The following is a 12,616-nucleotide window of genomic DNA, read 5'->3' as shown; positions in this document are numbered from 1 at the left end:
AACTTCTGTTTGAAAAAAAAAAACCACCAAAAGATTATTCCATATGTCTTCAGGCAGTAGGAAATGTATGTGGTATACAGTCAAATAAAAGAGCAAATATAGCAGAAGGATTAAAAAAATGGTGCCTGATAGCAAATGGTCTGAATTTAAACACTAGTATACATACACCAGGACTTCATTTTAGTAAGTGAAATTCACATGTGAAATATTAAATACTAACTTTATAAATACATTTCCTTAGGACCTGGATGTTATATGTTTCCAATTAATCCTTAAAACTTCCTTTTTTATTTAATTTCTATTAGATTTTCTAAACCGGAATAAACATTAAAGCATTTTTTAAAAAAGAGTAAACCATGAAAGCTAAATGCAAAGCAGATATATCCACAGCAGAAATAGGAAAGCCAGACCCTTTGTCCCAAAAATGTAACTGGGGGCAGGGGGAGGGAAAGAAACTCCCTGTGTTGCTGTGCTCAGTGCTGGCTTGCTTATCCACAGCACCAGTTGCAGACTTGTCTCTTCTTTAACTCCCATTGTCCTCATCCACACCTGCTGGGGTGTGTTTGGGTGGGTAATCCCTTAGATGTTTTGAGAACATGATCTAAAGATCAATTAAATCAATGAGAGTCTTTAATGTTGAAAGAAGGGGGGATGTTAATAGGTGTCTGTTCAGGAGAGGGGCTTGGCTTCAGCAAGAGGACAGTGTCTGTGGTCAGGATAATTTGGTGTCAGCATCACCCCTGGGTGAGGTGGAGCAAGGTTGAGTTTCTACCCCTGGGGGCTGTTAAGGAAAGGACAGATAAATTCTAGGCAAACACCTACCAGGTGATTTTTTTTCAGGGAATGGACTAACTGACCCTTATTTCCAATGGACTTCTGTGTCAATTTTTAAGGTAATGGTGTCAACATGTCAATCAGATGCTGTTTACAGTAGCCTAATGTTGCTGTAAAGTTTCAGAAACTGCTTCTGGAAATTCAGTTTTGTGGCTCTGCTCTAAACTTTTCACTTGTTTACTTAAGCTTTTCTTACTTTTTTTTGTTCATCATTGTCCATCATTTTCAGATGCAACATTGCAGCAGTGTTCTCAAGCTGGTTATAATGATAGTTTCCCTCGTCATCTACCTGAGCATAATCCCCTGAAATGTGAAATATAGAAAGAGAGCTGCTTGGGTTTGGGAAAGGTATCATCAGGAAGCCACATAGTTTTTCTGGGAGGTCTTCTGAGAAGATGGTATGGAAATTTAACATGTTGAGGCCCAAGGGAAAAGAGCCACAGAAAATGGTTGCAAATATAATGTTGATTGAGAGCATGGGCTCTGCTCTTGCATGGCTTTTTTCCATTTGTGTCAGTTCTATGTCCTTGTACCCCCAAGAGCATCTGCTCATAGAGTTAAAGGCCAGATACAAAAGGAAATCTTCATACAGCAATTTTTTACAAAAGCCAAATGCTTGACCAGTGGTACCTGCAAGCTCAGATGTGCTGTTTTACCCTAATTCTTCCTCTGTATTTTGTCCTCAGCCCTGAGGAAACAGCCATGCCACAGAACACTCTAATTAACCAGGGCTTCAGAAGTAGAGACTACAGAAGTAGTGCCTGCAGGAACTTGGAAAAACACCATAAAATTTCCATTTTCTTCACTTATGGCACAGAAGTGATGCAAACAAAAACCCAGACCAGTGCGATGGCTACGTTATGCAGCCTGCAGTCCCAGGGTGTGCTTTTGCTGGGGGTGTTTGGTAATTCCTGTCATCTGCCTCCCTTCTCTAGATGTGGATGAGTGCACAGTGGTGAATGGTGGCTGCCAGCAAGTCTGTGTCAACATTCCTGGCTCCTTCCACTGCCAGTGCCAGGCAGGATACAGGCTCCATGCTGATGGACGCACCTGCATAGGTGAGTAAACCCTGCAAGCACTTCCCAGACTTCAAGAGGTGTTTTTCTCTGCTAAACCAGGCTTTGTGTAAATGCAAAAGTTTGGATGTTTCCCCAGGCTGAGTTTTGGCTAATTCCCAAAGGATGGGCAAGGGAGGTTTAGGTTGGATATCAGAAAGCACTTCCTCACAGGGAGGGTGATGGGGGATTGGAGTGCCCAGGGAGGTGGTGGAGTCACCATCCCTTGTGGTGTTTTAAGGAAAAGCTGTATTTTTTACATAGTGCCAGAGTTGTGGCAGTGTTAGGTTGTAGCCTGGACTTGATGATCTCAGAGGTCTTTTCCAGCCTCATAATTCTGTACTTCTGTAATGTTGGTGTCATTCCCAGTTCAAGCTTTGTGAACAAAGCTGTGGTGGTGTCTCGTGCTTCAGTGATGCAATCTTTTGCAAATGTATTTTTTGGCAAGCATCAAAGAAACAGAGTCTTCATTTCCAACCAAAGTGTTTTTTCAGTTCTAAGCATTTTTTCTTGGTGCCAAATTCCCCTCCATGGTCCACTTATGGCCTGGGCTTTCCTGCTCTCATTTCTCTTCCTCCTACTCAGTCTTTCTGCCTGTTTTTTTCTAAAGAGGTACAAACAGCCATTAGTAAAACGTCTTTTCCATGGGTGCCTGCAGAACACTCCTCCAACCAAGCAGGCCCAAAATGCAGCTTGAGTCCTCAGCGAAAACAAAATAAAAGCTTGTGGTTGCCACCCTGAAGCTGGGTTTAACCTTTCAGTAGGTGAGCATCTTTGTCAGGCTGCCCGAGCTGGGACCCCATGAGTTTTCTCAGGCAGAGCAGAGGCAGGAGGATGTCATTAACTGAGTCGAGGGGTGAGATGGTAAAGTAAAATCTCTGCAGCTGTGCTACAGTGAGCAGAGCAGAAAATCTTCTTTAGAGGATCCAGAGCAAAGGCCAAATTTATGAATTACTAAGATACATTTGAAAATATGGTGCTATGGACTGGTAGCTAGAGAAGGAAGCTCTAAAATGCTAATGAAATCTTGAAGTATGTGCTCAGAGGTCTTCTCTGGTTTTCAGAGAATGCATGTAGAGAAGCCCTGCCCTTCATCTCTTCAGCCTTTGATGTATGCTGAATTTTTTAGGTAAAAAAGCATTGCAGAATTGTCTGCTTGGGTCTGTTTTACATTTTTTGTTACTAGGCAGCACAGTGAGAAGTATGGATGGGGTGGGCTGCAAACTTTCCTCCAAGGCATATTACATGAATGTTTAGTTTGTGCTAATCCTTTTAGCTCACGCAGAGTGTGCCCATGCATGTGAAGCTGGGAGTTTGGAGCTTTTTCTGAGATTCTGCTCATTCTGTGGTCTGATAATTAGGGCACTACAGAGTTGCAAAAACTCCTTGTTCCCACAGTAATCCTATACCTTTTGATCCATTCCTTTATCAACATAGCTCTTTAAAAGCTTGCATGGCTCCTGTGCATCAGAGCTACAGCTTCATCCACTGTTTGTAACATCTCCTTTACAACAGATTGCAAATTTCCTTGTTTAACCAAGGATGCTCACAAGCTGTGCTGCTGTTGATCAGAGGAGTCCCATTTTAAGAGGCAGGAATTAGAAAACAGTAAGGAAAGAGAATGGATATGGTCCTAAAATCTGTACCCTGTTTTTCAGATGCAGGTGAAAAGGCTCTGATTTATAATATGGAGTTACCCTGTGTTATTGAGAGCACCCTGGAGCCTCAGCAGTTCAGCAGTGATGTGACACAATACCTGTTTCTGTGCTCAGGGAAGGGATTAGCCCTTCTGCCATTAAAAATAATCCCTGTGTTTCTCCAGTTGGACTCTGAGCCCTGAAACAGGAGACATAGAGTTAATTCTGCATCTTGATAAAAATAATAAAATGAGCTATTCCGTCATTGTGTTGTTTAAATTAGTACAAAAATCAAGATCTGGAGCTCTGCAAAATGGATTAAAATGTTCTGTCATTTGGGAAGAAGGAAAGGACATAATTTGTTTGAGTTTTTAAGGCCGATTTGAGGTAATATGAGTCAAGTATGGTCAGACCACATCTGCAGAATTAGTTCACTTACAGTTGGGTCATTGTCTTGGTTCTTGTACAAAATCCCTTGATTGTGCTTCAAATCAGCCAAATATGTCATCAGTCATTTCTGGTATTATCACAGCAATAAATTTACTGATGCAGCTAGAACAGAAGATGTACCAGTGCTCAAGCTGTGGGAATAATATCTATTATTTTAAAAATTTGCCCTTTTAGGTTTGTTTGGGTTTACAGCATTCAGGGATTTTCAGTGTTTTGGTAATTAACTGCAGTTAAAAATACAATAAAGTCTCAATCTTTTCTTAATTATCTTACTTGGAGAAGGAATGGGGAAGCAAACACTGGTGGTAGATTAAAAAAAAATCATTGTAAAAGCAGTAAAAGCAGAGTGGTTCATACTCCTCTAAATCACTAGTGTCTTTCTGTGAATTCAAGAGATAATTCCATCTCTTTCTGATGCCCTCTGACCAGGGAAGATTCAGAAGTGAAAGGTGTGATGTTTGAGTTATGTTACTCTCACTAAATAGTCTCATTTTCAGCTGTGGTGTAGAGAGAATTTTTACACACCAAAAAAAAAAAAGAAAAAAGGAAAAAGAAAAAAAAAAGAAAAAAAGGATTACAATGGCTTTTGGGGGAGGGGTGGGGGTGGAAATAAGGAGAGAACTGGATGATAAACACCAGAAGCAGATATTGCAGCATTTAAATGAATTTATAATATGTAAAACCTTCTGTGGATATGGATTAGTAAAGTTTTCTCATGGCACAAACGATCAAGAAGCTCAGTTTGGAGTGTCCTATCTATGAACATTAGGCAGTAAGTTTTCATTTCACAAAAGTATTCACAAGAAGGTACTAAAATTACTTAATAACACATTCAGTTCTGTTTGTAGAATCTGGGAAATTATCAAGGTGAAACAGAAATAAATCCTAAGATGAGAGACAGGAGTAAGTTTCAGAGAGCACTGCTGTCATAATGGATACACACAATACTGGGCAGAGGATATTGAGTTCTGTTTCAGCTGTTTAGACAAGGCACCAAAATAAATGGATATAATAAGCTCTCATGCATTGGAGCACGAGACAGTTACTTATTGATGGGGACAGAGAGGAGCATTTAGTGTAAACCAGTAACCCCTGAGTGGCTGTCATTGGGATTTGAGCTCTAACTGCTTGCACTGCCTGGTGGGGATGGAAAATTTGCCTTTTCTGTTGCACCAGTTTGTACATTCGGGTTTGAGCATTCATCTGATCAAGAAGGGCCCCCAGAAATGCACATTTTTTGACCTAGGGCAGCTGAGCAGAACAGGCAGGGCTCACATTGGCAGTAATGTTTCTTCTGTGGATCCTTTAGAGGCTGTAACCTCTCCCAAATGGTAAGGATCAAAAGAGATTCTGGACATGAGCTGTTTTGGAGGGTGATTAGCTGCAGAAACAAGAAACAAGCATCCCTTTAGACAGGCTTTTCAGATGAACCCCACCCAGACTTCTCTTACATTCATTCTCTCCACATCTTTCTTTTTTTTTTTTCTTCTTTTTTTTTTCTTCTTTTTTTTTTTCCTTCTTTTTTTTTTTTGGCAACCCTAAGTTTGTGGGAGCAAAAGTGCCAAAATCACTTGAGGGGAAGCAGATTTTGCCACCTAGATGCCTTGGAATTCTCCCATACATAAAGAACTGGATCTGTCTTCTAAGATACTCAGCCTGCATCCGAGAGTCCAAAACCTGGGATAAGCAATACTTTCCCATGTGATTGCGTGGAAGATGAATGAACTTCTGTCAGCAACTGTTTCCAGCAAGTCCAGTCCTCCTACTATATCATCACAGGGTCTTAGGGATCCTGGCTAACTGCTGGTGCTCTGTCCCTCCACCACTAGTATAAGCCTCAAAATACACGGTTTGAAGAAATGTGTTTTCTGTTTGCCATTCCCCCTGCTGTCATCAGAAGCTCCTGATCGTACTCCATGGCAAACAACCTCTAAAATGAGTTTCCTTGTTCAGTGCTAACTCGTGTGTGAAAGAAAAATTCTTTCTTCTTCAATCCCTTGATATGATCTCTGATACTTTCTGCCATGCCTGAATTTTATCTTTTTCAGTGCTTCTTTTCTTAGCTTTTGCCACAAGTTTTGCTAACTATTGAATTCATTTTTGTATATACGTGCCAGACAGAACATTCACTGTCCAATTTTGTTTAGTTTTTTTTTTAATGCTTTCATTATGTTAATGGGATGAGTTTAACTTCATTAAAGTTTAGCTGACTGTTAACTGGAAAGCAGAAATTCAGCGAACATGTTTACTGTAGTACTGGGCTGTGTTTTTTGACTGATGTAAATTCATTGCTTCGCTGGATTTTATTGTTCTTTGAACTCCTGGCAGTGAAAGCAGAGCAGAGTATTTAGACCCCAAAGCATCTCTGGTGCCAGCTATCTTTGATGTCTGCCTTATGTAAAAAAGCTGTTGAGATGCAGGTTTTTATGGAGACTTTCACACACTAAGATTCTTAACAGAGGAAGTAATAAAGAAAATATCTCTACAAATCCATAATGCATGGTTTTCCACATAAGTAGTAGCACAACATGTCTGAAATTAAGACAGGAACTTGATAAGATTGGATTTAAATTGATGGAAGTCAGAGGCTTGCAGAGAGGGCATGTTCTAACCCCATGGCTGCTATGTGTACATCCAACTATGGCTTCACACTCAGGTTGGGGATTTTTTGTAAAAGTCTGAGAATTATTATGAAAAATAATGGGTTGAGAAATGCTCATTTCTCATCCATCTGCAGATCTTTCCTTGTGGTGTCTCCCACCCCCACCCCCATTGTTCTGTCAGCATCTCAAGGGGGTTCTCCGCAGCCGCCCCATCCCGCTGCGCCCATCAGGACTCAGACTGCTTTCCCACCAAATTTCAAGAAAAAATTTCAAGAAGAAATCTTTAAAAGCAGAGACTCTGCTCTGTTTCTACCCAAGCCCCCTGCACGTGCTCAGACCTCCAGCCACAACCCCCCCTTTTACCAAGAGGTGACATCAGCCTGGTGACACACCGAGTCTCTCCCTTGTGCTGATCAAAGACGTGGCGCCGGTGCCTGGCAGCACGAGCACAAAACTCATCCCATTCCATCCCTGCCAGCTCTTTCTCCTTCAGTCTGGCACCTCTTCTCATGTAGCCTGCACGATGCCTCTGCAGCAGGAGTGCTGAAGGCAGAAATCCCTGGCCCCCCCATGCCAAGCCAGGCTGCGTGGCCCCGACAGAGTGAGCTCCCAGGGTGGGAGTTGATGCCCGTCCCCCTCTGGCTTCAAATCCTCCCAAATTCTTGGTTATGGCAGCTTGCTTCTCATCTCTCCCCCCCTTACATTCAAACTGGCTTATGCCCAGAGAAGGAGGGAGAGAAAATGGCAATTTTAAAAACCTAGATGTATTATTCTGTCGCTTGGAGACAATTTAAGCCTTTTTTTTTTTTTTTTTTTTCCATCTTCTGAAATATTTTCATCTTATTTGAATATTCTTGCTGAAAAACAGGTCTTTGGATACAAACGTGCAGCCAGCAGGATGCTTTGAGTGTGTCAGGTCTGCTCTCTCCTTTCCTGTGTGGAAATTGAGCTGCTTTTGAGTTACATGGATAAGCAGGCAGGAGCTTTGCAGACTCAGGTGGAGATGAGAAGCCAGGGTCAGGTCCAACGTGCAGCGAGGACCTTCCTGGCTACTGCTGTGTATGCATCCATGATAATGTAAAAAATTGCTTTCCTTTTCATCTTTTTAACACAGATTTGGATGCACAAACTATTTGCTAATTGTTAGCATAGGGTGAAGTGCATCCTACAGCAGCATTTGTGGTTAACAGTGTCTTCATGTCTGTTACAGATAAATGAATTACGATTGATATTCCCAAAGCAAATCTCAGAGCTCTTTGCTAACTTCATTGGGCCCGGAGTTTCATGCCTTCCATGGCAACTTCCATGCTCATGGAGAACATAATCCATCCCTGCTGTTGAAATATATATAGCTGCAGTCATGCAGACACTCACACTTCCATACGTGCAGCACAATAACAGGTTCAAACCATCCGTCTGATTTTTAGATGCAGCGTGCGAATAGGTGTGGGTGTGTGATAATGTAGTTTGGCAGGAGGAGAAATGTTTCTCCAGAGGCCTGAGATATACATTGGACAAAAAAAGAATATTAATTTGCCTGGTCAAAAGAAGGAGCATCTTTAGAGAAGCACTAAAGAGCCTCTTTTTCCTTGTGGTTTACTTTATATGTCTGTCCTGCCCAGCTTGTGTCTCCTGTCATTTGCAGCTTCCTTTTCATGAGGAAATCAGCCTGAAAGACAATTTTTTTTTTTTTTTTTTTTTAAATCAATCAGCAGGGACAGAAAAACCCAATGGGCAAGTGCCAGTGGGGCAGCTCTTTCTTCCCCTCTCCTTACTTCAGCGGATTCTCAAGTGCTTTGCTGCTGTAAGATCAAAGGTTGGCTGTACTTCAGTCAGCATTGCAGCTCTTAGATCTCACCTGCCTCTCCCTGGAATCAGTGGCTTTCACCAACGTGAGATGCTGTGTCAAACAAGCACCATGAATACAAGGGAGAGCAATCACACAGGGGATGGGGGACAGGTGCATTTAGGAAAGCTGTTCTGCAAGGTTTGCCTATTTTTACTGTCATTTTGTGTATTTTAAAATAGGAAATAAGTTTCTTGGGTTGTTGACATGTGTTCCTTCAATGTTTCTTTGGCTCCAGCTGTCAATCCCTGCAGTGTTAACAATGGGGGCTGTGAGCAGGAGTGTGTTCAGCTTGGTGAAGACCAATACAAGTGCCAGTGCCAGCCAGGCTACCAGCTGAAGAGGGATGCCAAATCCTGTGAAGGTAAGTCCCGTGCTACCTGCCTAGAGACACACATTAAAGGCAATTTCAAAGCCCCCAGGGCAGTGCTTCAGGTCACTGTACTCATTCATATTTCACCCTGCTTGCCAAAAGCAGTGTTAGGAATCACTTATGCACAGGATTAAAGTGACACATTTGAGATGTGAAGTTCACCTTGGTTTGCAACTTTCAACAGGATTTTGGCTTCAGAGACTCCTGGCTGTTTGTTGCACACTGACAGTGATGACATAGGTTAGGAACTTAATCATGTTTTAATTCTAACATTTTATTACTCACCGAGTCATATTTAGAGTTGGCCTGTAGAACACATTTTATTCTGCATGAAGCCTTTTCTTTATCTGCTTTTGGCTTCTATTGCTCCTAATCACAGTCTGATTCATTCATCCTCCCCTCCAGGTTTCTAAGCAAACAGTCTCACAAGCAGAATAGAAATGCTACCTTTGGGTTTGATTGTTGGATTTTTTTTTTAATTTTCTTTTTAATTTATCATATATCTTAACATATTCATCAGTTTTTAAGATCACCTCCCCCCCCCTTCCCCAACGTAAATGCACACACATGGTACCCTTGAGCATGCCAGAGAAAGATAGGGCCAAATTTATGGATTTATTGAGCTGAAATTCCTGTCACAAAACCGTTTCCATATGGCTCCTCTTCTGCTCAGAGGTTTTATATGCTGTGTATAAAGTGTAAGTAAATCCTGCTGTTCAGCTTGCTTCCAACTCAGGCTGTGTGCAACCAGCACTTGGCTTTTGGTGTTGGCCTTCCCAACTCCTGCCCTCCACAGAGATGGCACACGCTGTGCTTCAGTGAGCATCCTCAGCCAGCTCCCTCCTCCATCCCTCATGGGGTGGCCATGTTTTGTCCCTGAAATTGACAGAAAGAGTTGGAAAAAGGGAGCTGTAGTGGGGAGAGGGAATCAGAGACCTTCTTCTGCTGTTCTCCAGCCTGTTTCCAAGCCTCCTGTGGCTCCTCCACTGCCTCTGCTGCTCAAGATGTCCTTGGCCAAGCCAGCTGAGTGTGCAAGCCCCTGCATAAAGCTTTTTAGTGTTTTTTTATGGTGTTGTGGTGGCACAGAGGTTGTCTTGGCAGGGTCTGAGTGTGGCAGTGCCTCATTGGGTGGGAGTTGTCCCTTGGGAAGTCATGGAGCAGTTAAAACCATCATGGGCCACTTTGCATTCTGGCTCTAGCAGCAACATGAGTTGGTCCCCTGGGTTCTTGCCAGCATTCCAGCCACTATGGGCATTTGCTCCTTCCCACCATGAGGCTGAGGAGGGTCAGCCACCTACTGAAGACAGCAGCTCCTCACCAGCCACTGAGGAATTTCTCCTCCTCAGTGTGGGGAAGTGGTGAGGTGAGTTTTGCCTGAGAGTGAGACCTTATCTGGAGTTCACATGGTGTGCCTGGTTATCTGAGCTCAGGGTGGTGGAAATCCTCCCTCCAGGAGGACAGCTGGGGTCAGAGGGAGGAGAATCTGTCTTAGAAGGGAAGCTCAGCTGGGAAAATAAGCACCAGGAAAGGTGACGTTTAGCAAATAAACACCTGGGAGAGAAAAGTGCTCATTAATCTGATGGACAGGATTTTTACAGGAGAAAATGAGCATTAAGTGGCCATTTGGGTTGGCAGTTATAGATGTTTGAAGCAGAGAAGGTGGGAGGAGGTGAGCCTGGCTGCTTTTAATATCCATCCAGTAAGGATGGCTGCTGTAGTGCTAGGTTGGATGGAGAATCTACAGCATCATGAGGCTGTCTGGTTGTGCTGTGAGTGTGGAGTCATCCCTGCTGGCTCCTTGGGAGCCTGTGCTGCATCCTCTAGCCCTGAAAGGCCATGCAGAAACAACCAGGAATGGTGGCAGCAGGGTGGTGCAGTCTTCAGCAATTGGGAATTTTTGCCATACTGTTAAACAGCTTGGAATAGAGATTTGTAGGATGGAGTCTCTTATCCACTAAAGGAATTGAGATGAATAATAAGAGCCAAATGTGCAGGAAAAAGAGCACTAAAGAGTTATTTTTAGCTTTTCCTGAAACCTGTCTGTTACAGGAAAAAAGAGATATGTCAGTGGTATGCAAGTCAAACTGTGGTTGCCTTATCTGCTGAAGATCTTCCCTTTGCAAACTGTTATCTTCTCTAAGGTTGCAAGGCTGCAATCTTTGTTCAAATTACTGTACTTACTAACATCTACCCTATTATTTGTTGTTTGCTTGTTTTCATGTCCCAGTTTATTACAAGTTTTACTCTATATTGTAATCATGCTCAAATCAAAGGCTCAGATGCTCTGAAAACCTTTGTACTATGCATATTTAACAGGTACTGTTTGATAGTGATTTCATTTAATTTGTCCAAATAGAAGAAGAATCAGCACATATCTCAGTATTTCCTGTCATCAAGGAACAAATTCTTGCTTGAAGCTACAACCTTTGTAGACAGCAAATGGTTGAACTGCAGAGCCAAGTTGTCAGCCTCAAAGGTGTCACATAGGATGAAGTGCTTCTGTCCCCTGGAAACCTGTTGAAAGTGCAACAGAAAATTTCAGTTCTGCATCCTTAACACTATTTTTTTAGGGTTTTTTTTATACTGTCAGGTCCAGCTCTAAGCCTGCAAACTTGTATGGTTCTGTTCTTGAGATGCCAGGAGGTTAAACAAGGGAATTCAGGGTGTACAGAAAATGCCACTGTTAACACAGAAATGAAAATTGGAGAATATGAAAAGCTACTTCACCTTGAAATATACCTGTATAAAATAGAGGTCTTACTCTCTTGTTTCCTTCTGCATAACTCTCTATGTATCTGGTTAGCTACTGAAAGAGCCAAGCAGCAAGGTCTAGAGGAAAAGACATTCAACCTTTCCACAGGGTTACTGAAACTCCACTGCCAGTGCTGCTGAGTTTCCTTCTGTCCCAGCAGAACTTGGCTTCTGTAGAGCTTGAAATGGCCAGTGAAGAAGATGGGCTGAAGGCAAGTGAGGAATACTGGTTGAAGGTCTCAAATCAGACAATAATTAGTAAAAATCTAAAACTGAATTAAAAGTTGTATTATAAGGAAAGAGGCTTAGCTTTTATAAAGGTTTATTTGAAACTAAGAAGAACTCTAGGGAACACACTTTCAGAGGTATCCTCCAAATTTCCCTACTCAAATGTTACTCACCAGCTTGTTCAGGTAATTAGTACTCCACACTGAAACCTACACCTTGTGCTGACCATCAGATTTTGGACAGAGAAAACTCTTGTCTCTGCACTCAAATCAGAAATATCCCAACAGTCCTAAGAGGTCTTTATTTGGGCAAATACATCAGTATGCTTCCAGCAGGTATATGTTCCTAAAATAAACCCATAAAAGACAGTGAGATTTTTGAGGTGAGGACTTCTGCAGAGACTTTTAACGTAGTGTTTTTAAGTACTTGCCTCTCAGAGCAGCTTCCCCTTGAAAAATGGTGTGTTACTCAAAACAAGAATAAAAAGCTCTGATGTGCTACATGAACAGCATATGTTTTTAGACTGAAGGAGGTCTTTTGGGGCTCTTCAGCACTGATTTCCTCCAGTGTCTTTTAAAATAGACATTGTTCCATGGCAAACTCCACTGTTTTATGTGTTTATGGGTTCACACATATTGCAGTGCTAATTGCTATTGTTTAGAGCAACTCTTGAGATCTGCTCAGCTATGGAAAAAGAAGAATAAAATGTACTGTTCTTGTCCTACTTCCAAGGTGTAAAATGAGCTCAGTTTCCCACTGCTTAAAGTGTTTTTGGCTCTCTCCTGTCCAGCAAGAGAGAAAACAGCACACAGAAAAACAACAGCTTTACTATACATCAA

The 12,616-nt window shown here is 42.1% G+C and overlaps 1 protein-coding gene across 1 annotated transcript in view; it reads left to right on the top strand.

Moving 5' to 3' along the window:
- LOC115598732 (multiple epidermal growth factor-like domains protein 6) overlaps nucleotides 1–12,616 on the top strand; it is a 180,929-nt gene that overhangs the window by 121,771 nt on the left and 46,542 nt on the right. Inside the window, exons 4-5 of the mRNA XM_030455803.1 lie at nucleotides 1,770–1,892; nucleotides 8,664–8,789. Coding sequence (XP_030311663.1) covers nucleotides 1,770–1,892; nucleotides 8,664–8,789 — 249 coding nt within the window. The remainder of the gene's footprint in view (nucleotides 1–1,769; nucleotides 1,893–8,663; nucleotides 8,790–12,616) is intronic.

This window comes from Calypte anna, chromosome 9 (genome assembly GCF_003957555.1).
Source record: "Calypte anna isolate BGI_N300 chromosome 9, bCalAnn1_v1.p, whole genome shotgun sequence".
Classification (NCBI taxonomy): domain Eukaryota; kingdom Metazoa; phylum Chordata; class Aves; order Apodiformes; family Trochilidae; genus Calypte; species Calypte anna.
Note: the sequence above shows the minus strand (reverse complement) of the source record. Positions and strands in the feature narration are given on the sequence as shown.